At 45.5% G+C, this 27,266-nt stretch overlaps 1 protein-coding gene across 2 annotated transcripts in view; it reads right to left on the bottom strand.

Moving 5' to 3' along the window:
• Positions 1-27,266, bottom strand: part of CPQ (carboxypeptidase Q) — a 177,929-nt gene that overhangs the window by 132,046 nt on the left and 18,617 nt on the right. For both annotated transcript variants that reach the window (XM_066626491.1, XM_066626490.1), the window contains exons 2-3: positions 25,186-25,643; positions 12,882-13,089 (exon numbers count right to left, since the gene is read on the bottom strand). In XM_066626491.1, coding sequence (XP_066482588.1) covers positions 12,882-13,089; positions 25,186-25,615 — 638 coding nt within the window. In that variant the 5' untranslated portion in view covers positions 25,616-25,643. The remainder of the gene's footprint in view (positions 1-12,881; positions 13,090-25,185; positions 25,644-27,266) is intronic.

Below are 27,266 nucleotides of genomic sequence, written 5' to 3' on the forward strand. Positions count from 1 at the left end.
GCTGTAGGTTTAAGCTTTTCTTTCACTCTTTCCAACAGGTGTCAGCTATGCAGTAAACCCTTGGTTAAATTTAAATGCCTTGGGAAAACTATGATTCAGTGGAACAACAGCTTGGATGACAAATGGTACACTCTAACAGATGGCCGTTCCTGAAGAAAATGACAGCATAGATGTCTTATTCTAGGTTTGCTATATTCAGGTTTATTTACCTCCTCATTAATTATTACAAATCTGCATACAAGTTTAAGTTTCAAGTTGTACATTTCAGGGAAGCTTGATCTAATTGCTAACAAGCCCAGCTTGGCTATCTGAACACACAAAAGAAGGAAGGGACAGAGACACTGAGAATGTTGTCAATTTGAGTGCACATGAGATAAAGAAAATGGAGTTTGGAAGCCAATGATAAGGGGTGCCAAAGGACAAGGTGACCTATTCATATCTGCTGGGGTGCGTCTTGAAGGTATTGTGGGGCTAGTTTGCCAAGCTGCAACAGTCTCTTGTTTCAGAGGTGAGTTAAATCCAGGGCTTTTTTGTAATGGAACACACCGGAACAGCGTTCCGGCACCTTTCTTTCCCCTCCTCCTGGCCCCCACCTTTCCCCCCTCCTCCTGGCCCCCACCTTCTCCCCCCTCCTCCTGGCCCCCACCTTTTTTTCCCTCCCTGCGCTGCCCAGCACCGCTGGCTAGGGAGGGATTCGAACCTCCAACCCTCCTCCTGGCCCCCACCTTTTTTCCCCCTCCTGGCCCCCACCTTTTTTCCCTCCCTGCGCCACCCAGCACTGCTGGCAAAGGAGGGATTCGAACCTCCAACCTTGTGCTCCACAGCCCAGCACTGTCTCCATTGGGCTATAGGAAAGCCTAGAGTTACAGTGTTCAGAACTAATATATAAGGTCCTGAGCCCAGCTGGTGGCCATCAGCGCCTCAAGTATTAGTTCCAAACACTTTGAGCCTAAGACTTCCAATGGCTCAGTTACTAAAGTGCTGGTCTGTGGAGCCAGAGGTTGGGGTTCAAATCCCCGTAAGGAATAATTTTTCTTCTTCTTTTTTTTAGGTGGGGAGGTAAATAAATAAAAGATTACACTTCTTAATCTTAAACTTGTTCTTATAAGTGGGTTCCTGCACCTTTTATTTTTTTTTTCAAAAAAGCACTGCCCCTGCCTCACCGCACTCAGCTCTCGCCTGAGCCCAGCCCGCCTTTCCTCTCCCCGCGCTCTGCTTCCCCACGCTCAGCTACCAAGCCGGTGAGGGCGTGGGGACATGTGCTGAGGAGGAGGAGGAGGAGGACAACGAGGGACAGCAAGCCAGGGAGACGGGTTGCAGCACCCAGGTACTGGCTTGGCAAGAGGGGGGGGGAGGAAGCTGGCTGGTGCAGCCCCTGCACCTGAGACAGCCTAGGCATGGCTACTGAGAAGTAAGTCCCCTTGTGTTCAGTGGGGCTTACTCCCAGGAAAATGTGGATGGGATTGCAGCCCAAGCCTATGCAGGTCTACTCAGAAGCAAGTAATTCGTTCATTTTTATAGTTATTAATATAAGGCTTGGCTGATCTAAATTAATTAAGCAAAAATTATTACTAATAATTTAGTAGCTTTGTAATGTCAACAACAGGAGATTTAGGTTTTTAACTATAAATGGGGAAGCTTAAGTGTCCTTGCTGCATTATAACAACACTCAGGAAATATGTATTCCTCTGTGCAGTAGGTCAGATCATTGTTGTCTATTAATTTTTGGTTTTTTAAGACTATATTTAATAATCACTATTATTATAATGGGGAATGGGGACATAGTACACAGGGGAAAGGGGGAACCACAAAAGATGGGTTAATGAATTGATTAAGTTATGAAGTTATGAATCAAAAATCATGTGGTCACACACCCTCTATTGGTTCAAGATGAGTTGTAAAATAGATTATATTCCGGTATTATATAATTTATCTATTTTACAATTCATCTTTTGTGTTTATTCTTCTGCCCCCCCTTGCGTGCTTATATTGCGCATTCATTGTTATCTGATCACATATTTCTCTTTTGTTTTGCACCAATCATGTTTCAATGTCTTGAGCCAATAGAGGGTATGTGACCACATGATTTTTGATCCATAACTTGTTTATTAATCAATTAATTAACCCATCTTTTGTGCCCCCTCTCCCCTGTGTGCCAATTGATTTGGGTTCAAACAAATCTGTAGAGTGATGTAATGTAATCATTTTTTATATTTTGCCTTCATCAATTCTTTTAACCAATATTTATTAAATGTTTTAAAAGTTTTAATTAATTTTTTTGGTTGTTACATATTTGCAAATACATGCAACAAGCCGTGATATAATCCTTGGTGTGTGCCCCAGAGGTGGTCCGTCTCTTTTTGTTCTTCTCTCTTGAAGATCTCCCCTCATTTTCTAGTTCTTAAGTAGTTGGGGAATGGGGATTTAAAGAGAGAGAAATGAGATGAATGAATGAATGAATGAATAAATAAATAAATAAATAAATAAAAGATTATATACATATTATATATATATATATATATATATATATATATATATATATATATATATATATATATATATAAAATATTTTATTTTAAATAAATTTAAAAATAAATAAATAAATAAATAAAAGATTAACAAGTCGTGAGTTCCTGCACCTTTTTTTTTTTAACAAAAAAAGCACTGGTTAAATCAGAAGTGAGCTTGACGAACTAACCCAGGAAAGGCTAGGCAGTACTGTCAGCCAGTTCAGGGAGGGATGTAAGGCAGGGGAGGCAAGATTGCTTTCCCAGCAGATGGCTTTTTGGAAAGCAGCTCAGCAGGTGCTTGAGCTGCAGCTTGAGGTAATGGTCAGAGGCGATGGTGAAAAGGGAAAGGCTAGAAAGAGAAGAGAGTCATCTGGCACTTGTTCTGGGTGCCAACTAGCACAATGATTCCTGGGTAGCAGGGGGAATTGGGGTGTTTGATGCAGCACCAACAGATTACATTCAAAGTCAAATGGAGGAAGCAAGTGCAACCACAAGTGTAGCAACTGCAGCAGTAACAATAAAGTTTTTGTGACCCAGTTCCCTATAGACAACACAAAGGTTATGGTGGATGGAACATATTTCGGCCTGTATTTTGTCTCTTGATCCCCCCTCCCCCCCAAGACATGGTGGTTTTCTGCAGGATCCTAGAAGGGTTCAGCAGGGCACTGCAGAAGACTGTGTCTCAATTAGTGCACCGCTTGCGACAGAGTTTCTAATGAAATTGATGTGAGAAGCCAAGTTTGAAGGTATTTTGTCTGTGGCCATGGGTGACAGGCAGCTCCCAGGATATGAAACTGTTTACAATTCTGAACTGGCAACCAAGCACAGTGGGGCTAGTCATGGAATTTTCCAAGATAGAGCTTCTCACAAACCAGTCCATGGGACCAGTGCTCCAATGAACCAAAAGCCTGTGGGAACTGACACCTTCTTGGCTTCAGCCCAAGCTACACAACATGAGACTGGTCTAGGTCATGCTTATCCAGTATGACTCAGCACCATGTGCACGCATGTATAAACAAGTCAGACACAACATGTTTCTCAATTGCTATGCGTCATTAGCTGAGAGAGACAAACCCTGTTGGCCTCCTCATTATGACACATGATGTCAGCTCAAGTTTTAACTGGCCAGAAGATGGCTCTGAATTTTTAACAGAGCCTGGCAGCAAGCAGCCCCAAGTGTAATGTTAGTCAGGTACAAATACAGTTTTGTGCCACAGGGTCGGGTATGCATAAAACTATCATGTTATTCCCTCACTGATCTACTGCAGCCACATCTTGTTCCCACTAAAATTAAAGGAACGTTGCAATTGACTTTGTGGGGGCTCCAGCTTCCTCCTACTAGAGAATCAGCACAGTTTATAGGAAATGAAGCTTGTTTGAAAACATTGGACCTCCTTGTTCAGCCATCCACATTTTCTCTCAGGAGAAAAACCCTTGGCTCTGACTTTTTCACATTTCAGAAGACTCCAAAATGAGGCCATCCTGGGCCAAAAGTAACAGCATCTTTGGCAAAAATAACCCTTAAAAACAAACATTGATTTAACACCAATAAACAGGATTTCAAATATCCCAGTCTTTTAGAGTTGCATGGGATTGCCCTGTCCGTTTTGAAGACAGAATGTACATCTTAAGATAAAGTTGGAGAAGCTAAGAAAAATTTAGGTATATATCGAAAATAATGAATACTTTTTGGTAATAAAACAAAAGAAAAAAGAAAGGACAGGGTCAGTATGTTCTACTAGATAATAAGGTCAATGCATTAGCTTAGGCGATGAAGGAATGTTCAAGGTGTTCATGAATCACAGTTATCAGTGCAGGAAGATTTAATGGTAGATTTAGTACCTGCATAGCCACCCAGATTTATTAGATTTAAAAACTGCATAGCCGCCCAGTCAATCCAAATAACAGTGTGCCACAATCAGAAAGCAGGTGCACTTATTATAAAAACATAAGAAGAACATAAGAAGAGCCTTGCTGGATCAGGCCTAGGGCCCATCTAGTCCAGCTTCCTGTATCTTACAGTGGCCCACCAGATACCTCAGAGAGCACACAAGACAACAAGAGACCTGCATCCTGGTGCCCTCCCTGGTGCCATCTGGTATTCGGAGGTAGCCTACCCTAAAACCAGGAGGTTGCACATATCCATCACAGCCTGTAACCTGTGATGGACTTTTTCTCCAGAAATTTGTTCAATCCCCTTTTAAAGGGATCCAGGTCAGACGCCATCACCACATCCTGTGGCAAGGAGTTTCACAGACTAATTAACATGCTGGGTCAAGAAATATTTTCTTTTCTCTGTCCTCTCTCCCAACACTCAATTTTAGTGGATGTCCCCTGGTTCTTGTGTTGCATGAGAGGAAAAACATCCACCCCCTGCATAATTTTGTGTGTTTCATTCAAGTCCCCCCTCAGGTGCCTTTTTTCTAGACTGAAGAACCCCAAACATTGTAGCCTTTTCATGTAAGGTAGGTGCCCCATCCCAGTTTATTATTCTTGCAGCCTCTTTAGCATTACAGACAACTGACTATCTGAAGCTATTTCCATTCACTTTCACCAAGTTTCTTAGGAGTATTTTGAGAATCTGAATGTGTGGTCTGATGATGCCCTACATTAGCTGCATATGGAAGGCATCAACCAAGACGTGCCAATGGTGACTTTTCATGAAGATGTCACTTGGAACATTCCATGCTCTCTTCTGCATACATGGGACAAGTATGCCACCATGAAGAGACCACAGCTTCTCCTCCAGTGTAGCTATGAGCATAGCTCAGGGGTTAAAGGGATCTCTATCTTTAAAAAAAAAAAAATGTAGGAGCAGTTAAAGAGAGAGAAAGGGAAGCAGAAAAAGACTAAAATGGGATTGTTTGTTTTTAAAATGTAACTAACATGCACTGTATCCTATGATGGGGTGGCAATCAAAAGGTCTCTTTGGGGCAAAGGAGTTTTTGTAAGCTCCCCATTGCCCTATGGGTCCACCTGTACCCATTCTTCGGTTGGTGCAAATCCAAGAGAACACAAGGGGGATGTGGCAAGGCTGGGCAGGGGAACATAGTATAGCATATTGCTGGCACTATTGCTGCTGGTAACTGACCCCTGCCCTCCCCTGCCATGTTTCCCAGGGGCTCTGATCCCCATCCTGTTCCTCCTCCCCCATGCCCCATTACACCCCCTCCCTGCTCACCCCCACACCAGCTTACCTGCACCATAGCAGGTTGCTGGCCACTGCAGCAGGCCACCAGTACTGCTACTGCTGCTTTGCAATGGCAGATTGAAAATGGGCACCAGCGATGTGCTCCACAAGTCATCCACAGCCAATATATGATAGTGGGACAGCAGGGCAGAGCATTGGGCTGTATCATAAGTAAATTGCTGTATAGAAAACAAATAGAACCTTCCATCAGGTAAAGAGGGAGGTATCTGGTGTACCCCTTCAGGTACCAGAAGACTGTGTCCCAGTCCTGCTCAGGTTCTTAGCAATTATGATAAAATAGATTTCACTAGTGGTAGGCTTCATGGTAATTTTGTCTGTACAATCTAATAAGAATATTTGGTTATGGTGAACAATGCTGGGAGGGCAGAATGGGGGCAGGGAGTGGGTGGTGATGTGGGTGGGTAGAAAGGGTCCTGGGAGGGGGGCAGGATTGACAGTGGGGTCCCCAGTCTGAAGCTTTATTTATACATTGAGGTCGTGGAACAAAAAAGGTTGAAGACCACTGCTCTAGTGACAGTAAAGAGGAAAAGCCCCAAATGGAACTGGCTTGGAACTGAGAAGGGGTGGGGATCATCTCCACACAAAGCACCTATGGTTAACAGACATGTCACAGCCCTATACCCCAGCTTCTGCTGCATATCCCATGCCATGATTCTCCTGGCGTGCTTGCTTGAGAAAAGTACTGCTGCAGCATCCTTCAGATGAGGCTGGACGGCTCAGAAAATTACTACAATTCAGCACAGAGTTTTTCTGGAAACACTCATGTTTTAAACTCAGCTCTAAATCATTATTTCAAAATCAGAGGTTAATTTCTTTTTTCTTCCTGTGGCCCAGCAGGCCTCTGGATATTCTGTATGTCCAATGAAGTCGTCAGAAGGAATCAGCACTTCCAATCAATCTATCTAAAATAAAAATGTTCAAAAAGGAACACGCCACAAGCTGACAATGCCTCCTGATGCAGACAGACAAAAGGGCCCGTGTCCAGCAGAGCCTACTCAGTGCAGCTTGTCAGTACGGCAGACGGGGAAAGACACAACAGGTGGCTAAGAGCAGGCGGAGAAAGCAGAAAATCTATGCTGGTTAGGACATTGGCTCTTGTCACTTGCAGACGCGAAGGGCAGCCTTTGTTACTGTGAAATGGCAGCAGTGATACTGAGTCTATGTGTGCTCCATCTTAACTAAATAAAACAAACAGAAGAAGGAAAAATAACAAATTCACTTATCTGGGAAGAATACCATTTTCTAGTAGCATCCAAATATGCAGTAGCATCTGTGAATGGCACCAAACTCTGCTCATTCAAGGTTCCGGACAAGATTACCCCAAACAAATGAATACTTGGCATCCATTTCATCTCTCCGTTTAATTCATTTGAAATCTCGGCCAGTCGCCACTTACACCTGAGCAACAAGCATTGGCACATCAATTCTCCATCCACTTCCTTCATGCACAAGTTTTTCTGTCTGTCTTCTTAACCAACCTTCAAAAGCGCATCTTTCCATATTGTGAGGGCAGGGGGAAAAACATTTCAGGAGTATGACTGGTGCAGTGCATTACCAGCAGTTGATTCAAGCAAAAACTAAAATAAAATCCATATACAGTTTGCATGAGAGCAGGAATTTTTCAGATTCAGTATGCGACAACCGAAACCACATCCGTGAATTACAGCCTTTGGTATATATGTCCAGCAGGATGCAAATGGTAACTTTTTTCTTTGATCCAAGACTTCCCACACGAGTGATCTCATACACTGAGATCATGAACCTATTACAGGATCACAGGTCTTAAATGGTCTCTGTGTTGTTACATGGAGCCTAACCGGTAAGACAGCACAATATGTGAGATTACAGGAAGTTGTTACCACTTAATGCAGTGCCCAATCTTATCCAACTTTCCAGCACCGATGCAGTGTGCACTGTATCCTGTGGTGGGGTGGGAGGTCAGGGAGCCTCTTCAAAATAAGGGTTAGAACTGGGCCATTACATGGAATTGATGCAGGAGCCATATGTTACCTTCCTATTTTGACATCCTGCAAACATGGCACAGTGCCCTATTCTAACCCTGTCCTGGCAATACCATGCTGGTGGCACACTGATGCAACAAAGGCCAAATGCTAAGCCTGTCCTGCCAAAGCAACACTGGCACAGGCTACCAACTCCTATGTACCCCTACTAACATGGAAGGGACAAGGAGGAGATGACATACACCCTATCCTAACCCCTCTTCAGACAATGGACATGCCCCGACACCAGAAAATGCTACGCCAATGACAGAGCAATCTCTGCCTCACCACCCCTTAAGGGGAAGCAAGCACACACATAATTAAATGGGGGGGGGGATTCCATATGTTTATGTGAGAGGGATGAGGAGACTTGAACCATGGCTACAGGGGTGCTGTCAAGGGTCCATCCCCGGGACTGCTAGGTAATTTACTGGCTGAATAGTAGCAGGCCTGAAGCCTTGACAAGCCTGAGCCAGCACAGCATCCTGGGAGCAGAAAGGATGATGCAACATCAGGTGATGTAGACCAGGTGACTGCTCCCTGTGTGTGTGTGTATGTGTGGCAGTACATGCTAAGTCAGAGTGACTCTGCAGTTTTTACTGCTCTCTGATTGGCTGCCACACATATATATTCCAGCAGGAGCAAGCTGGGGTGTGGGAGATGCAGAGTGGATTTGTGCCGAAGGCTACGTCAGTGAGATCAGTGATTCGTGTACCATTTGTACAGTTTGGACTGTTGCTCTTGTAAATATCTTGTACATAGTAAAGAGGCGTTTGGTGGAGGACTTCTGCCTTGTGTCGTCTTTGTCGCCGGGAGTGTGTGCGCTCCGACCTTGGGAGATAGGCAAGCCGAGCTAGCAGCCGGGCAGCCAGCTGCGTGAACGTCGTCCGCTCTCCAGCAGCTCGCAACAGGTGCCATGCAGGTCTTTGTGTTTGTCCCTTTATTGCTGATGCCACTGTAATGCTTGTAGGAGGTGACTGTGCTGTGTGTGTGTGGTGTCCTTGAAGCATCTCATTATTCATTCCTAATGGCTGGAGTGGGGGTGTTCCCCCAGCACCCATTGGCCCTGCACCTACACTATCCCCTGCTGTGTTCACCCTGGCAGTGATTTTCTACCTATTCATTAATGGGGTTACTTAGATATGGTTTCTTGTCATCCCATGGATGACACACAGATGTCACAAGGATGACATGCCAACTTCATGGCGATGGCGCACAGATGATGCGTCAACTTCATGGCAATGACACACAGTTGTAACATGGATTTGCATGTGCCTATAACATGCATGTGTATGTAACACGGATGATGTACTGACGTCATGGTGATGACACGCTGATGTCATGGCAATGACACCTTGCTGTCAGGAAGCAGTTCCTTAGACAAGAGTCTGTCTAGATGTTTCCATATATGCTGGGGGTCTTATTGGGAAGGGCTGTGTTAGAACATAAGAACATAAGAACAGCCCCACTGGATCAGGCCATAGGCCCATCTAGTCCAGCTTCCTGTATCTCACAGCGGCCCACCAAATGCCCCAGGGAGCACACCAGATAACAAGAGACCTCATCCTGGTGCTCTCCCCTACATCTGGCATTCTGACTTAACCCATTCCTAAAATCAGGAGGTTGCGCATACACATCATGGCTTGTACCCCATAATGGATTTTTCCTCCAGAAACTCGTCCAATCCCCTTTTAAAGGCGTCTAGGCTAGACGCCAGCACCACATCCTGTGGCAAGGAGTTCCACAGACCGACCACGCGCTGAGTAAAGAAATATTTTCTTTTGTCTGTCCTAACCCGCCCAACACTCAATTTTAGTGGATGTCCCCTGGTTCTGGTATTATGTGAGAGTGTAAAGAGCATCTCCCTATCCACTCTGTCCATCCCCTGCATAATTTTGTATGTCTCAATCATGTCCCCCCTCAAGCGTCTCTTTTCTAGGCTGAAGAGGCCCAAACGCCGTAGCCTTTCCTCATAAGGAAGGTGCCCCAGCCCCGTAATCATCTTAGTCGCTCTCTTTTGCACCTTTTCCATTTCCACTATGTCTTTTTTGAGATGCGGCGACCAGAACTGGACACAATACTCCAGGTGTGGCCTTACCATAGATTTGTACAACGGCATTATAATACTAACCGTTTTGTTCTCAATACCCTTCCTAATGATCCCAAGCATAGAATTGGCCTTCTTCACTGCCGCCGCACATTGGGTCGACACTTTCATCGACCTGTCCACCACCACCCCAAGATCTCTCTCCTGATCTGTCACAGACAGCTCAGAACCCATCAGCCTATATCTAAAGTTTTGATTTTTTGCCCCAATGTGCATGACTTTACACTTACTGACATTGAAGCGCATCTGCCATTTTGCTGCCCATTCTGCCAGTCTGGAGAGATCCTTCTGGAGCTCCTCACAATCACTTCTGGTCTTTACCACTCGGAAAAGTTTGGTGTCATCTGCAAACTTAGCCACTTCACTGCTCAACCCTGTCTCCAGGTCATTTATGAAGAGGTTGAAAAGCACCGGTCCGAGGACAGATCCTTGGGGCACACCGCTTTTCACCTCTCTCCATTGTGAAAATTGCCCATTGACACCCACTCTCTGCTTCCTGGCCTCCAACCAGTTCTCAATCCAGGAGAGGACCTGTCCTCTAATTCCCTGACTGTGGAGTTTTTTCAGTAGCCTTTGGTGAGGGACCGTGTCAAACGCCTTCTGAAAGTCCAGATATATAATGTCCACGGGTTCTCCCGCATCCACATGCCTGTTGACCTTTTCAAAGAATTCTATAAGGTTTGTGAGGCAAGACTTACCCTTACAGAAGCCATGCTGACTCTCCATCAGCAAGGCCTGTTCGTCTATGTGTTTTGAGATCCTATCTTTGATGAGGCATTCCACCATCTTACCCGGTATAGATGTTAGGCTGACCGGCCTATAGTTTCCCGGGTCCCCCCTCTTTCCCTTTTTAAAAATAGGCGTGACATTTGCTATCCTCCAATCTTCTGGTACCGTGGCCGTTTTGAGGGACAAGTTGCATACCTTAGTCAAGAGATCTGCAACTTCATTCTTCAATTCCTTAATAACCCTTGGGTGGATGCCATCAGGGCCTGGTGACTTATTGATCTTTAATTTATCAATGAGGTCTGAAACATCTTCTCTTTTAACCTCTATCTGACTTAACTCCTCGGTTAGGAGGGGCCGTTCGGGCAGCGGTATCTGCCCGAGGTCTTCTGCCGTGAAGGCAGATGCAAAGAACTCATTTAATTTCTCTGCCATCTCTAAGTCTCCTTTTATCTCCCCTTTCCCTCCCTCACCATCCAGAGGGCTTAGTGTTAGTGTTAGTGTTGCCTTGCCAGGCTTGGCATTTTTCCTTGTTATGCTAGTGTCAGTGTTCTATCAGTGTGGATGATAGTGAATGCATTCATTATTCAATGGCATATACTAATTGCTACTTATGGAACAATATTTAGGAATCACAATTCTTTGCACAGGTCATGGGTTCCTCAGTGGGCTTCATCAGCTCTTTCACAGAGCCAGGTCACATTTCTTCCAGTAATGCTTTTGGTCTCTGTTATGCTGTGGAATACAAAGGAAGAGTGATACCTTTCAGGTTGAGGATAGAGTGCTTTGCCACTTGGCGGTTACTTCTTCAGTCACCCATCAAACTCTTTTGATTTGATTCTTCAGCCTTTCCCTCTAGTCCAGACCTTTCTTGCTGAGACTCCAGTGTGTAATCTGATGTACAAATTTCCAGTTCCTTCACAGCAAATCTCAGGTAGCCAGGCTAATGACTCCCCATGTGAGTATTCTGAGATCTACTGCCAGTTGGAACAGACAATGCCAGGCTACATAGCAGGTGTGCCACATAATAGGCCCCATCCATTTTAGCAAAATAATTACAAAATATGGAAACTCAAGAAAACTAATGCAAATCTGTTTTTAGATGTGAATCCATGTGTAGGATCATAGCACAAGGGATGTTCTGCATCATATGGAAGGCTCCTGTTCACACATTCTAACACCTGCATGTAGGTTGAGGTGGAGCCCTTTGTTCACTCCCTGTGCAAATTCACATAGAAAAAAGCTATTGTCTCCCTCTCAGTATCAGCTACAGGAGGAATTCTAAATACTTCAAAGCAAAATTGAGAGGAAAAGAATGCATCATCATTTCTGTTTAATACAAAGTAAAAAAAAATCATTCCTCAGCAGTGATTTTCAACCTTTTTTCATCTCACAGCACAACAGGTGCAAACATTGTCAAAACTCACCATCAATTTCTGGAAAATTGACAATGGACACTGCACTGCTGGAAGGGGCTCACATCCCCCAATAGCCCTACTAATACATGTTGTTGTTCAGTCATTAAGTCATGTCCGACTCTTCGTGACCCCATGGACCACAGCACACCAGGCCCCCCTATCTACCACTAACTTCCGGAGTGTGTCCAAATTCATGTTCATTGCCTCAGTGACACTATCTAACCATCTCATCCTCTGCCGTCCACTTCTCCTTTTACCTTCAATTTTCCCCAGCATCAGCGTATTTTCTAAAGAGTCCTTCCTTCTCATGAGGTGACCAAAGTATTTAAGCCTCAGCTTCAGCATCTGTCCTTCCAATGAACAGTCAGGCTGGATTTCCTGTAGGATTGACTGATTTGATATCCTTGCAGTCTAGGGGACTCTCAAAAGTCTTCTCCAACACCAAAATTCAAAAGCATCTATTCTTTGGTGCTCAGCCCTCCTTACAGTCCAGCTCTCACAGCCACACATGACAACTGGGAAAACCATGGTTTTGACTATACGGACCTTTGTTGACACTGTGATGCCTCGTCAACTAATGTCAGCTAATACATTACCCTCCCTCAAACTCCCAGAGCACACCTGTGAACCATTTGTAGCACACCAATTGTAGCACACCGGTTGAAAATCAGTTCTACACACTTGCTACATAACCAAGAAATTCCTCAACAGTTGCAATTCCAGACAGAAAGCAGCTGAAAGTTGACAGATCCCTGCTTGAACTACTAGTAGAAAACAACAGCATAATATCTAGCAAGCTGCCCCAACTAGAACGCCCCTTCTCCCACAGGAACACACACACCAAACAGTCTGCCACACCAAATGAAAGAAGAGGTGAAGTGCAATTCATACGAAGCAACAAGCCCTTACCTATTAATAGAAAATGGAGTAATCGACTTGATAAGAGATGCCTTTGCTCCCACCTGAGCGGCTTCCACAGCGCCTCGACTTCGGTATTGTACTGTTTCTCCATAGCTGACATACTGCTGGTTGTAAACTACAATCTTGCCAGCGGCCTCCTGAGCTCTTCTGTGGAGTTCCCCAAAGGAGGCCACCACTAAGACTTCAGCTGTAATGCCTGCAAATGAAAATCAGCAGGGTTAGGACTGTAGGTCTGGCCCAAGACCCTTTGCTTGTGGAAGACCATTTCCCCATGAACTATTTGTCACAGAGCAGTTGGGAAATTCTGCTACATTTGGACTCAGAGAATAATTTTTAGAACTTGGAATTCTTCCTCTCAAAAGGAGAGGTAAATTTCCTGGGTCCTGAGAATTCTTGAAAGCTTGCAGCAGCGACATGTGGAGAGGTCCAAGGCAGACCCGGAAGTACGGTGTGACATGATGACATCACACCGCAAGACATTCAGGGGGCTTTCTCAGGACCTGCACAATCTCAGGGGAGGCAGAGCTGCAGCTGCCACAGCTCAGGGAGTCTCTCAGAGAAACTTGGAAGGGAGTCTCTCAGAGAGACTGGAGCTTTCAGCAGTGACAGCCTCTGCCTCCACCGTGATCACATAACCACTCAGAACATGCACCATCACAGGGGAAGTTGAGCTGTCATTGCTGCAAGTTCTAGTCTCTCCCTGTAGGTGAGGCTATTTTCATTAGAGACATGTGAGGCTCTGTTGTCATTGGAACAGGACAGGACAGGGGAGGCTCTGCCTCACGTGACTGCACATCCCTGGCTTGCAGAGCTCAGGAGATTCTACCCCGCCTCTGCCAACCCTTCATCCTCTCCCTTCCTGTCTTGGTCTCAGTGGGGAGCAAAAAAACAGAAACAGGAAAGTCTTTACAGGGGGGGAGAAAGGTTTCCCCCCCTCTCTCTCCCCCTTTACTCTCCCAATTACTGCAGCATGCTCCAGCATGCCAGAAGAACAGCAGCAGTAGCCATACTGAGTACCAATTAAACGAATCTTTTTCCCTTCCATTTTCCCCCTCCCTTCACTGTTGTTGCTCTGACAAGCTGTAGAGCAGCTCATCAGAGTAGAGGTGCAATGAATGGCCCTTGGGAATTGGCCCTCTTTCTTCAGGGCTCTTGCAATGTGATCTCTGATTACCTTCCTGAGGTGTTGTGAGCTTTAGATCCCTAGTACTACCTCTTTGCTAATTTCCACTTGGTACTTTATCTTTAGCAGTGAGCACCCAACAACCCTGGTGCAGAGGGGGCTAGTTCTTTCAGGGGAATGAGACCCAGAGGAGGCTGCCACTGGGATCCTTGACTCAGGGGTCTCTTGTTCAAGGTGCTCCTCACTGACAAGTTCAGACTCTCTTGTAGGGCCTGGGTCTAGCCCTCTAGAGCAGATGGCTGTTAGCCTTCCTGCCTAAGTCAGTGCCTCTTCCTCAGAGTTGGAGTGTCTTCTGAGGCATGGCTCATGACACTTCAGGAAAAGAGCTTTCCCCATTTTTCCCCTTGCGTTCATCAGACCACAGATTTGGTACTACATGGCAGCAGGTCCTGGGGGAGTATGCAACTGGCTCTTGAGCCACAAGCAGCCTCTCCTTAAAGAAGATCCCAGTACAGTAACACATCCTTTCCTTCCAAACAACAGCACGTATCTTTACTAGTCTTGCAGTCAGTCAGATGGTCTCTGTCTTGCAGTCATGGTCTCTGTGTCAGCAACACGTTCTTCAACACGAAGCCCCAACATAGAGTCTCTTGGAGACACCCAAGATCAAAGCACTGGCACCAGCTCGACCTGATCCTCACCAGACGCTCCAACCTTCCCAGCATCAAGATCACACGCAGTTATCAGGGTGCTGCCTGCGACACTGACCACTCCCTGGTGTGCAGCAGAGTGAAACTGCAAACACAGCAACTGTATCACACGAAAAAGAAAGGAAGACCTTGCATTGATACCAGCAAGACCCGGGATCAGAGAAAAGTGGAGGAATTTGCACGAGCACTTGAGGAAACTCTTCCAGGCCCAGCCGACGCAAATGCATCCAACAAATGGGAACATTTCAAGAATGCCGATTATAACACCGCCTTGTCCATACTCAGCAAGAAGACCAACAAGATGGCAGACTGGTTTGAAGCCCACTCTGAGGAGTTGCAACCAGTCATTGAGGAAAAGGGGAGAGCTCAAGCAGCATACAGGACCTGTCCCAGTGAGCGCAACCTGCAGGTCCTCCGAGCTGCTCACAGCAAAGTCCAGCAGACTGTCAGGAGATGTGCTAACGACTACTGGCTCCAGCTCTGTTCCCAGATACAGATAGCAACTGACATGGGCAACATCAAAGGGATGTATGATGGTATCAAGCAGGCCCTAGGTCCAACAGAGAAGAAAATTCCCCTTCTGAAGTCTGCCACAGGCGAGGTCATCCAGGACCGGGTGCAGCAGATGGGACGCTGGGTGCAGCACTACTCTGAGCTATATTCCAGAGAAAATGTAGTCACTGAAGGAGCGCTGAACAACATTGAGTGCCTGCCTGTGCTGGAGGAGCTTGACAGTGAACCAACCCTAGAAGAACTTCACGTGGCCCTGGACTCCCTTGCCTTTGGCAAGGCACCTGGAAAAGACAGCATCCCTGCTGGTCCTAAAGTGCTGCTAAGAGATCATTGCCACTGAGCTGCATGAAATCCTCTGTCTCTGCTGGAGAGAAGGTGGAGTACCTCAAGACATGAGGGATGCAAACATCATCACGCTGTATAAGAACAAAGGCGACAGGGGTGACTGCAACAACTACCATGGCATCTCTCTCCTTAGCATCATAGGAAAGCTGTTTGCCCGAGTTGCACTGAAGAGGCTCCAGGTACTTGCAGAGAACGTCTACCCAGAATCGCAGTTCAGATTCCGAGCCAAGAGGTCCACCACTGATATGGTATTCTCCCTTAGACAACTGCAGGAGAAATGCAGGGAACGACAGCCACTCATTATAGCCTTCATAGATCTCAAGAAGGCTTTTGACCTGGTCAGTAGGGATGGCCTCTTCAAGATTCTCCCCAAGATTGGATGTCCACCCAGGCTCCTCAGCATCATCAGTTCTTTCCACAAGGACATGAAGGGCACTGTTGTCTTTGATGGCTCCACATCAGACCCCTCTGACATCCGAAGCGAAGTGAAGCAGGGCTGTGTTCTTGCGCCGACCTTGTTTGGGATTTTCTTTGCTGTCCTGCTGAAGCAGGCCTTTGGAACTACAACAGAAGGCATCTATCTCCGGACCAGATCAGACAGAAAGCTCTTCAACCTCTCCAGACTGAGAGCAAAGTCCAAAGTTCAGCTGAAATGTCTGTGTGACTTCTTCTTTGCTGACGATGCAGCTATCACTACCCACTCTGCCAAAGATCTCCAGCAGCTCATGGATTGTTTTAGCAAGGCCTGCCAAGATTTTGGACTGACAATTAGCCTTAAGAAAACACAGGTCATGGTTCAGGATGTGGATTCACCTCCCTGCATTACAATCTCTGCGCATGAACTGGAGATTGTCCATGACTTTGTGTACCTTGGCTCAACGATCTCCGACACTATCTGGTGTGCTCCCTGGGGCATTTGGTGGGCCGCTGTGAGATACAGGAAGCTGGACTAGATGGACCTATGGCCTGATCCAGTGGGGCTGTTCTTATGTTCTTATGACACTCTTTCTCTCAATACTGAGCTAAACAGATGCATCGGCAAAGCAGCTACCATGTTTTCCAGACTCACAAAGAGAGTTTGGTCCAACAAGAAGCTGACGGAACATAGCAAGATCCAGGTCTACAGAGCTTGCGTCCTGAGTACACTTCTGTACTGCAGCGAGTCATGGACTCTTCGCTCACAACAGGAGAGGAAACAGAACGCTGTCCACATGCGCTGCCTCTGACGCATCCTCAGCATCACCTGGCAGGACAAAGTTCCAAACAACACAGTCCTGGAATGAGCTGGAATCCCTAGCTTGTATGCACTGCTGAAACAGAGATGCCTGCATTGGCTCGGTCATGTTGTGAGAATGCATGATGGCCAGATCCCAAAGGATCTCCTCTATAGAGAACTCGTGCATGGAAAGTGTCCTACAGGTAGACCACAGCTGCGATACAAGGACATCTGCAAGAGGGATCTGAAGGCCTTAGGAGTGGACCTCAACAGGTGGGAAACCCTGGCCTCTGAGCGGCCCGCTTAGAGGCAGGCTGTGCAGCATGGCCTTTCCCAGTTTGAAGAGACACTTGGCCAACAGACAGAGGCAAAGAGGCAAAGAGGCAAAGAAGGAAGGCCCATAGCCAGGGAGACAGACTGCACTTGCTCCGAGTGTGGAAGGGATTGTCACTCCCGAACTGGCCTTTTCAGCCACACTAGATGCTGTTCCAGAACCACCATTCAGAGCGCGATACCATAGTCTTTCGAGACTGAAGGTTGCCAACTAACTAGTCAGTCAGAGTTCAACAAGAGATGAAAGAATAATAAAAGGTTAGAAGAGACAAGAAGGAGATGATAACATTATGTTCTCCAACCGGCTTTAAGATGGGCTAGGCTACAATTACAGTATTTCAATTTTAAAACACACACACACACACACACACACACACACACACACACACACACACACACGTATGCACTTTCAAAGTATTCATATTACATGACAATCATTTACCCTTCCTGCTGAGTAAGTAACATGAAACCTTAATATGAAGGCTACTATCCGCTAATGGATTGTCTTAAGTTTTAATCCAATTGAAATTAATCTATGTAGTATATGTCCAACATAAAAGTTGGCGTTTTTTAAAAATCCATGAATGAAAGTGTGTGTGTGTGTGCGCGCGCGCGCGCGCGCGCGCGTGTGTGTGTGGCGTGACTGCAGAGACAAAGTTCAATTCAGCAGGATCTATTTTCTCTCCCTGTTAAAAAGATGACCCATATCTGAATTTTTAGCAAACTGTATTGCAAAAGCAAGTTTAAAATTTTTTTTAAAAAAACCATAAACATTTCCTTTCTGCCTAGCCTGTGGCCTTGTCTGAGAAAACAACTAAATGTTTATAGGTAACAGTGGTAACCAGGGTTTGGGTGGTGTTTTTTATTTTCTTCACCCCATACATTTTTTGCTGAACATTCATTTGCACACCACATTTCATGGCTTTTACGAAATCGTTCAGAAGATGACCACAATGCTTAAGATCCAATCTTGCGGATTGGTTACAGAGATAAGTGGAAACTGTTCAACAAGGAGAGAAAGACTTTGCTGCTAAATATAGAAGCTGTAATGCATGTCTGGAATTCCACCACTCTGCATTTCACCTAGAAGCCACAAATCACGTCAGGAAAAGCTGAAAGCAGTTACAAATGTCAGACCCCACTTTGTCAGTCTCTTCTATTGGCTATGGAAAGAATGAAGGAAAACTGGAGTCCTTCTGAAATTATTTAATGTACTGCTATAAAATGTAAATACAGCCTTATCTGGATGCCTGGGATCCACTTCATGTGGCAAAGATTTGTTAAAGTCGCATATCACCATCACAATTAGCAAAGAGCTACCCCTTGTTCTCCAAAGAAACATAAACACAGATTCTTCTAATTTCTGAAAGAGGATGCCCCTCGCTAAGGGCATGAGTAACCCCTGTCCATCCACCCCTTTCTGTGGCTTCTGCTGCTCCGGCCTGGTTGGCAACCTTCAGTCTCGAAAGACTATGGTATAAGCCACAGCACCCGGTATTCCCAGGCGGTCTCCCATCCAAGTACTAACCAGGCCTGACCCTGCTTAGCTTCCAAGATCAGACAAGATCAGTCATGTGCAGGATAACAGTTGCTGTCACTGCTGCTCCGGCCTAGAGTGTCGCAAACATGCTGCAATGCACATTTGCAACGACTCTAGAGCCAGCAGTGCCTGTGCCAGCCTGCCAGAGCTGCATCCCAACTGCCGGCCAAGGTGAGTTCTCCGCCAAGCAGCAGAGCAATGGAGGGGTGGGGGGGGAGGTTGGCGGGAGTGTGGAGCAGAGGTGGGGAGGCAGCGTTTCTGGACAAGGAAGGGCAGAATGTACAGAACTGCATTGTTAAAGACCTGGGGGCAAGAGGGGTTGTGGGCAGACCCTTGATGTGCATTCCAGAAATACTGTAAGGAAGGCGAGAACATCTCTAATTGGCTGGCTGTCCTGGCTTCCAGCTTTTTTTCAGGTGCCAAACATGCTACTTTGGAATACTGAGTGCAAAATCTACTGCTGTTATTGTTGGCATGTCAGTGAGATGAGCTGAAAGAGTCCAGCTGCTCCTAATGAAGAAAAGTTTCAGCCGTACACCTACGAAATGTCTCCGTGACAGGATCATCCTCGGGACTGGAATTATGCCGGTGGAAATGAATCCAGGTATCGGCAAAACTCAATTTTCCACTAGAAAAATCAAGATCTCCGCAAGCTGGCACTGCAATCTACATTACAGATCAGCTCTGGTAACAGATGAGCAGAATTGGCAGGAGGTAATTCATCCCTATGCTCCATTTACACACCGCATCAAGTGATAAAACATAATCATGTGCTTGTGATTGCTCATCAAGAGAGAATGAACATCGCCGTTCCTGACAGTTTCTTGTTGCATTAATGAAAGATGCCGCGGCAGCCAAGCAGGTCTCAAGGCGCTTGCTCCCTTTTACAGGCTCTTCTAGCCCTACAAACTCTCCAAAAGTTGAAAATGCTATTCTCATGCTAGGGCTTCTACGCATAGAAAACATGGAAACACAGATATACCTAACAAACATGGTAGGACCAGGAGGAGACAGCTTTGAGTTTCTGGGAATAAACATTCCCAATGAACATTTCAATGTTGTTCTGTTTGTTTAACACAGTCTTTTGCCATATCACACCAACTTTATTTTTCTGACATTTTATGTTAGAGCTACAGGGCACCCTCTTTGCCATTATGCTATACCTAGAGGTGGGAGAAAATCATTTTATTTTTTCTCTGACTTTGGTGTTTTCCAAAGTTAGTAGTAAAGAAAGTGGTGTTCTGTGTTTTATTCAAAATTTACATTAAAATTACAAGTTATAATCACTTTAAAAGTGCACTTGGTAGGTGCAGTGGCATAGCTAGAGGGAGTGCAAAGCAATACGTTTTGCAGGCACCTGAATGCACTGTGCAAGCAGCCCCTTCCCATCCCCTCTGGAGCCATTCCAGGCCAATGCCTCCCTTTTTCTCCCACTGGCTGAAATGGCTCTGAAGAGAAGGGGAAGGGGCAATTTGCATGGTGCTTAGTGCTTTGCACCCTCTCTAGCTATGGCACTGGGTAGGTGATATAGATGGTATCAGTAGCAGACCTGCCATTAACTAAAAGGGGCAAATGCCCCAGGCGCGGAGCCCCGCAGACCTCTAGGACCAAGCGGAAGCCTCTCTGAGGTTCCCAGTTTGCCTGAAACACAGTTTAAGATTTCGGAGAAGCCTCAGGAGGCTTCCCTGGTGTGCTTGGAATTGCACAAGGCTCTGTAACATTGTGGTGAAATGGCTCTGGGAGGGGCCAATTTGGGTGCAGGGGGCAGTTGGAGATAGCCTGCTTATGTGAACCACCTTGAGTCTGTACGACTCTCACTCTCTGAGAGAGTCAGTGAGAAAGGCAGTATATAAATACAGTATAACAGCAGTTTTCAAACTCTCAGGGAGTTTGAAAACTGCTGTAAGTCCTTGCAGGGGTGGGGGATGGGGGCAGGGAAGAGACAGGGAGGCAGCAGCAGCGCGTTCCCCAGGATCAGCTTGCTCAGGGGGCTGCAGGGGCTTGGCTGTACTTACCAGAGCCTCCTGCAGCCTCGCAGGGTTGTGGGGAGCCCTGCGCGACTGTCTGCAGGGCTCCCCCAAGGTTCAGAAGTGAAAGTGGAACAATCACGCTCCACTTCCGGTTTTGCGGAGGCGGGGCACGATTGCTCCACTTTCACTTTTGAAGCTTCGGGGAGCCCTGCAGTCTGCCGTGCAGGGCTCCCTGTGCCCCCAGGAGGCTACAGAAGGCCCTGCAGCCCCCTGAGTGACGTGATGCTGAGGATCACGTCGCTGCCTCCTCCCTGCCTCCTTGCTGCCCCTGCCCCTTAAGTGGGCAGAGACCAGGGCCCTCAGGCTGGGGCGACACGACGCCCCAGTTTGAAAACCCCTGCTGTATAATCATCATCATCATAATAATTTACTCAGAAGTAAATCCTAGTTCAGTGATACTCAGGACCCAGTCATATCCAGCTTTCCAGAGTCGATGCAGCCATGCAAACAGACCCTGCACTGCATTCTGCAGTGTGGGAGGTGGTCATGGAGGCCTCATCAAGGTAAAGGAACAAATGTTCCTTTACCTCGGGCCTGTATTATGGCTGCATCAGCACTGGAAAGTTGGATAGCATTGGGCCCTTACTTGCAATTACATATGCTTATAGCCTGATCCTGTGCGCGCTGGCTTAGAAATAAGTGTCACTGAGGTCACTGGGTCTTAATCCCAAGCAAATGTGCACAGAATTGTCATCATGTCTGGGGCAAGCCTGGAACATTAGATCAAAATGTAAATTCCTAGTGGATTCTGCAAGGAAGACACATAAGCAGGAGACTCATGTCTGCTTCTGCTACTGATATTGCCTGAATCAACTACCTGGATTTTGCATTCTAAGAAAGTTTCAAAGGGATTATTTTCCATGGAGGAAACCCATTCTGTTAGAACTGGCTGTAACACCTGTTGAAGTTTCCACCAAGTTGGGAAGAAGCCAATCTGCATGAAGGAAAATGTTTTCCTCCGTAACTATTTTTCTTTCTGGGACTCTCTTTTCCACAGTGCTCTGTCTTGTTCTCTCAAAAGTCTATGGGATAAGATTAATTCTGTTAAGTCACCAATTTATGTACAAAAGTCTTCAAAAATGCCCCACGAATACAAGCCCTGTTTGGGCATTCAGCAATACCCACGTAGGGGAGGAACAGGCTAGCCACACACACCCCATGACAACACACTTCAGAGCTTTGCACCCTGTTTTCCTGCCTTTGCCACTTGTCTGCAGAGGAAAGTAGCACCAACCCCAGGGATAGATTTCCTTCAGATTCTAGAATCCTGGCTGCCTGGGGTTCTAGAATGCAGGCAGAAATCTCCCAAGATTCACCGCTTGCTTTTGCAAACAGGTGAGAAATGCAGGGGGCATGGCTACAGAGCACGTCAGCAACGGCAGGGCTAGCCAGCACGCTCCCGTTCTCCCTCTATATGTGTTCAGGATGAACACCTGAACATTGCTTAAAGAGCCACAAGTAAACACAAGTAAACAAGTAAACATTTGTGGTTCACACTGTACATAGTACGCTAGCCACACACACTATCACTGCTTGGACAGAAAAAAAAAACCAACTCTTTTTTGCAACCCATTTAGGGCCTGCTTTGAAAATGCCACAGCTTATAGCACAGTTATATAGCACAGCTTATAGCATGTAAATGGCAAGTAAAAATTAACTTCCCCCTCTCCACAAATTACAGTTCGAGTTAGGATCAGGCTTCTTGTGGCTTTGGGGCTGGGGATAGGTACTTCTGATTGCAAGCACACTTCTTTAACACATATCTGATGAACACTGAGTTTGACTCTAAATCTTCCGAGGTATCAATGTCTGGCAGCTGTAAGGCACTGAACATGGGCTAATAAATTGACACTTAATCCAGGAAAGGCTGAAGTACTGTTAGTCTGTTGGAAAGTTTGGATGAGTTTCTAGCCTGTTCTAGATGAGCTTGCAATCCCCTTGCAGAATCGGATTTGCAGTCCAGAAGTTCTCCTGGACCTAACCTTGCTCCTGGATAAGCAAGAGGTAAGGGCAATTGACAGTATTTTTGCTCCACTTCAACAGATATACCAGCTGCTTCTTTTTCTGGGGAGAGCAAACAGGGCTATAGTAATCCATGCCTTACTCACATCTTATTTAGACTACTGTAACACCGTCTACCTAGGACTGCCCTTGTAGACTGTCTGGGAACTCAGCTGGTTCAGAAGGCAGCAGCTGTCAGGCACTTGTTGGATGGAGCACATTATACTAGTACTCTGTGAGCTGCACCAGCTTCCAGTATATTTTTGAGCACATTTTACCTACAAAGCCCTACATGGCTTGGGAGCTGGATATCTGAAGGACCACGTTCTCCCACATGAGCCTGCCCACACACTGCATTTGTCCTCTGAGACATTGTTCTGCTTCCCACTATCTCAGTCATTTTCAACCACTAAGCTGTGGCACACTGGTGTGCCGCAAATGGTCCCCAGGTGTGCCATGGGAATTTGGAACAGGGTCATTTATCAACCATGGTAAATTGGGGGATGTGAGCCCCTATTGACAGCACAGTGTGCCTTGTCAATTGTCAGAAAGCTGATGGTGTGCCTTGACCATTTTAGTGCCTTGCGAGTGTGCCATGAGATGAAAAAGGTTGAAAATCACTGCACTATCTACTGAGATGCTAGTGGGACACAGACAGTACCTTTCAGTGGCATCTTTCCAGCTATGAAATTCTCTCCTCTGTGCGGCCCAGTCGGCCCTGCACCACTTCTTTTAAGTGGGCAGTACAGATTTTGTTTGTGTCATCTAGCTTTCCTTTTATTACTCTGCGGTTTGGTGCTTTATTTTTGCTCACAGTGCCTGCTTGTTTCTTTTTGTCGGGTTGCGTTTGGCTTGCTTGTTCTGTTTGCTATGGTGCTATATTTGACCATTTAAATTATTGTTGCTGAAATTGTAAGCCAGTGTGGCAGCCCCTGTACTGGAGGAGAATGGTAGCCTATAAACTCAGAAAGGTATTAAATAGAAATAAACAAGAAATAAATATCACCCACCATCGCTTTTCTGATGCTGAAAGAAATATTATTTTAATAGGCAAAAATATAATGAGAAGAGAAGCCATTTATTCACTTTATTGTTTGTGTCTGTGAGGAACACAAATCAAACTGTCTCATTAGGTCAGATGAAAAGCACATTTCTAGAAGCACGTTCTTATCCCTCCATCTGTACAGGATATTTTGTCCTTTGCTCAAGTGTTTTCCTTCACATAGGCAGTTCCGCACAAGTGGAGAAAAACCTCCCTAGCCAGCCAAGAACACTTGTCTTTCTCCCATGAATTTCGTTCTGCCCTTGTCCTAAAATCCTCTGCAGGAGAGAAAACTATTGCACTTTTCCTACCGCTGAGGAAAACAAAATTTTTCTAAAGTGACCATATAGAACTGCTGTCTATTGAGTTAGACCACTGATTATCCTAGTTCAGCACTGTCTACACCAGTGGTTCCCAGACTGATGGGTAGAGACCCACCAGACAAGGAAACACTTGTTCCTCCCCCTTTAAGGGGCAGGGAGGGGGGAAGACAGTGACATAATCCCAACTGTCCATGGCTGCCGCGGGGCTCAGAATGTCCAAAAAGGGCCCCAAAAAATAACTTCCTGTTTTATGATAAAACTAGAAGTCACTTTTTGGCCCATTTGGGGCATTCTGAGGCCTACAGTGGCTGCAGACAATCGCATGTGGCCTCTGTGGGCTTCAGAAACCCTCTGGGTCAGACCAGAGCCCAGCTCCAGTTGAGTTCAGAGTGTGGGAAGGCCTGAAAACTGCATGTTTCAATACCTATAGTTTTCCATATCTGCGGGGGTTCCAAAAATGGGAACTCCCACAGATAATGAGAGCCCACTGTATGAAAATATCTGTGAATATCCAAGGACCTTGTGCTAGTCATTATCTCTCAGCCTCAACTATCTCACTGGATTGTTGTGAGGATGATAGGAGGACTGGAACCATGTTTGCCATCCGGAGCTCCTTGGAGGAAGGGTGGTATAAAAATGTGATAAATATCCAACAGGCCAAATCCAGTCCACCAAACATCTGGTGGGCTGTGCATAAGAACCATAATAAAATGATGATGATGATGATGATGATGATGATGATGATGATGATGATGATGATGATGATGATGATGATGATGATATGCTGCGGCTGGACCTGTAGCCACAACTAATGACAGTTTGGGAACCATTGGTCTGCATGCCTTTTTTGGCTGAAGGGAATTTCAAAGGCCTCCCCACGTAAGCAACAAGAATGCAATGTGTCTGCACCTGCATTATGTTTTTGAACCATCCACACCCTACCTCCTTTCATTGCTCCCACCAAGCAACAATCATAATGTCGGGCAATTAGCTAGTTTATAACAAGGAACTAGAAAGTGAGTATTGTTAAAACAAAAATGGACAGGCCATACGCAAGACAACAACGAACGATGAGGTCAACCTTGGTGATTAATTCTAAAGGTTAGTGGTCTTTACCTTCTGGAGGAGTTGCAACGCTACCACCAAGTCCTAGAACAGCCATGCTATGGTTGTATGGTTCCACCATCATTACTGACTCTTCTCCCCTTTCCCAGTGAGGGATTTTCACTGGCTCCAAGTGGACATTTTCCAGCCCATCCTTCTTCAAAGCTTTATACATGTACTGGATAGCCAACTCCAGATTTCTGGAACCGCTCAGTCTTGGTCCAATAGTGTCCACAAAAAGTGCGAGCCTTTCATAGGATCTGTTCTGGGCCTCGCCATAAACAGCTAGATTGATAATTTTCTTGGCAATATCTGAATAGCCAGCAATTTCCTTCTTAATGTCTTCAAATGTCCTTCGGTAACTGTCATCACTTCTGCCCAAAGAATTCCCTTTGCTTTGAAGTAATAGGTGAACAAAGGCAAGTAAGAACAGAAGCTTCATTTTTCTCCACTCTGTTTTACTCGTCAACCTGAAGGAGGAAAATGAGAAGACAACATCATAAAGCTATTCAGCAACATTCCAGCATTGCTCCAATGTTGGATGGCAGCCTGTGGATGATGAAAGTTCATCTGATCAAGTTCTGACATACAAAATCGATGGCACAAGAGTATAATTTGCAGATGGCCTGTATTGAAGTCGAGAAAGACAACTTAAGGGTCCATTTTGTTGCTGTTTTAAAGGCACTGCCCTGGAATCAATATTGCCCTTCAGGCAGTGATTCCCAAAATTGTTCAACTGGCGGATCCCTTGACCTTGTTGGCCATTGGCCACATCTCTCCATTAGGGTTACCATCCATCCTATACATTGTATTGGGTGGCAAGTTTTTTGTGAGGATTCCATTGCTCCCCTGTTTCCAAGGCTCCCCAGGGAGGCATAGATCTTAGTGCCCATTTTTGGCATGGCGGCCCAGTGGAGGGGAGAGAGAGATAGGATTGGACTGCTATTTAATTGCTCAAGGAACATTCTGGAAACATTATGCAACAGCAGCCATCTTCCAATCTTTCATCTGTGATCCCTTACTATCTCCTGAAACAGGCTTGGAAATGTGCAACAACGGAAATTGAAAGTGGATTGGTTTGACTGAGAGGGATCATTCCACCTACCTAAACAGGCACATGCTTGGCTGATGAGAATATTTTGTGGAAATATCCATCTCTTTTTGCTGTATCTCGGTTTAAAATCTTCTCCATTAGTTTTGTCCTCTGCACCCTCAATCTCCTTAAAATAATTTGTCAGAAATTAAAATGAGCAAACTGACTAGCAAGAACCTTTGAAATCGGCAAGCCTTTGAAATGCTTTAGAAGGACCCTTTCCAAGAGAAAACACGACATAGAATTAAGATGCAGAATGTGTATCAAACACTCTTTATTGTTATACATAAAAGAGTTATACATATTATCCATTCCCTTTAAAATTAACTATGCTGCAATTAGAATACTAAATAATACTCTCTTACATGCTAAACTATTGGGGGGGAAGAAACCTATAGATACATTTAAATTGATATTTAAGAGGCTTTTAATAACAGGACCTCACAGTGGAACACATTTCTTATGGAACAGGACGCAGTCCTTTCTTGAGTTTTTAAATGCCTCATAACTCTTATTAAGAGCTAATTATAATTGTCATAAGAATAAAGCAAGCTTATCTTTAAAGAACTAATCCCAGATGCAAAATTGAACTTTATTCTACAAAGAATAATATTCTCAGCATCAAGTCTTTCCATGCAGGGGCGGACTGCTAATTAGCTCATGTTTTTAAAAGTGCTTTGAAATTTCAGAATTGTTTTTTTTTAAAAAAACTTTCTCCTTTATGTTTTGAGATGTTTTCCTTTATCTCTATAATGGACTACTAGGGAACAATCCACTGGGAAAATCCTAAGTCGTGCACTGTTGAAATGATGCAATACACACATGTTAACAACTGGGCTCTTTATACAAAAGACACGTGTGCCACCAGAATAGTAAGAGGGGATGGTTGGGTGCTGTGTTGCCTGTAAACTGCTGGCCCTTCTATGTATCCACCTGATGCAGGTTGCATCCAAGGCAGATTGCAAGGCGTCTGAGTGGGTGGTGGAGTCAGGGTGACTTC

This window comes from Tiliqua scincoides, chromosome 4 (assembly GCF_035046505.1).
Source record: "Tiliqua scincoides isolate rTilSci1 chromosome 4, rTilSci1.hap2, whole genome shotgun sequence".
NCBI classification, from domain to species: Eukaryota; Metazoa; Chordata; class Lepidosauria; order Squamata; family Scincidae; genus Tiliqua; species Tiliqua scincoides.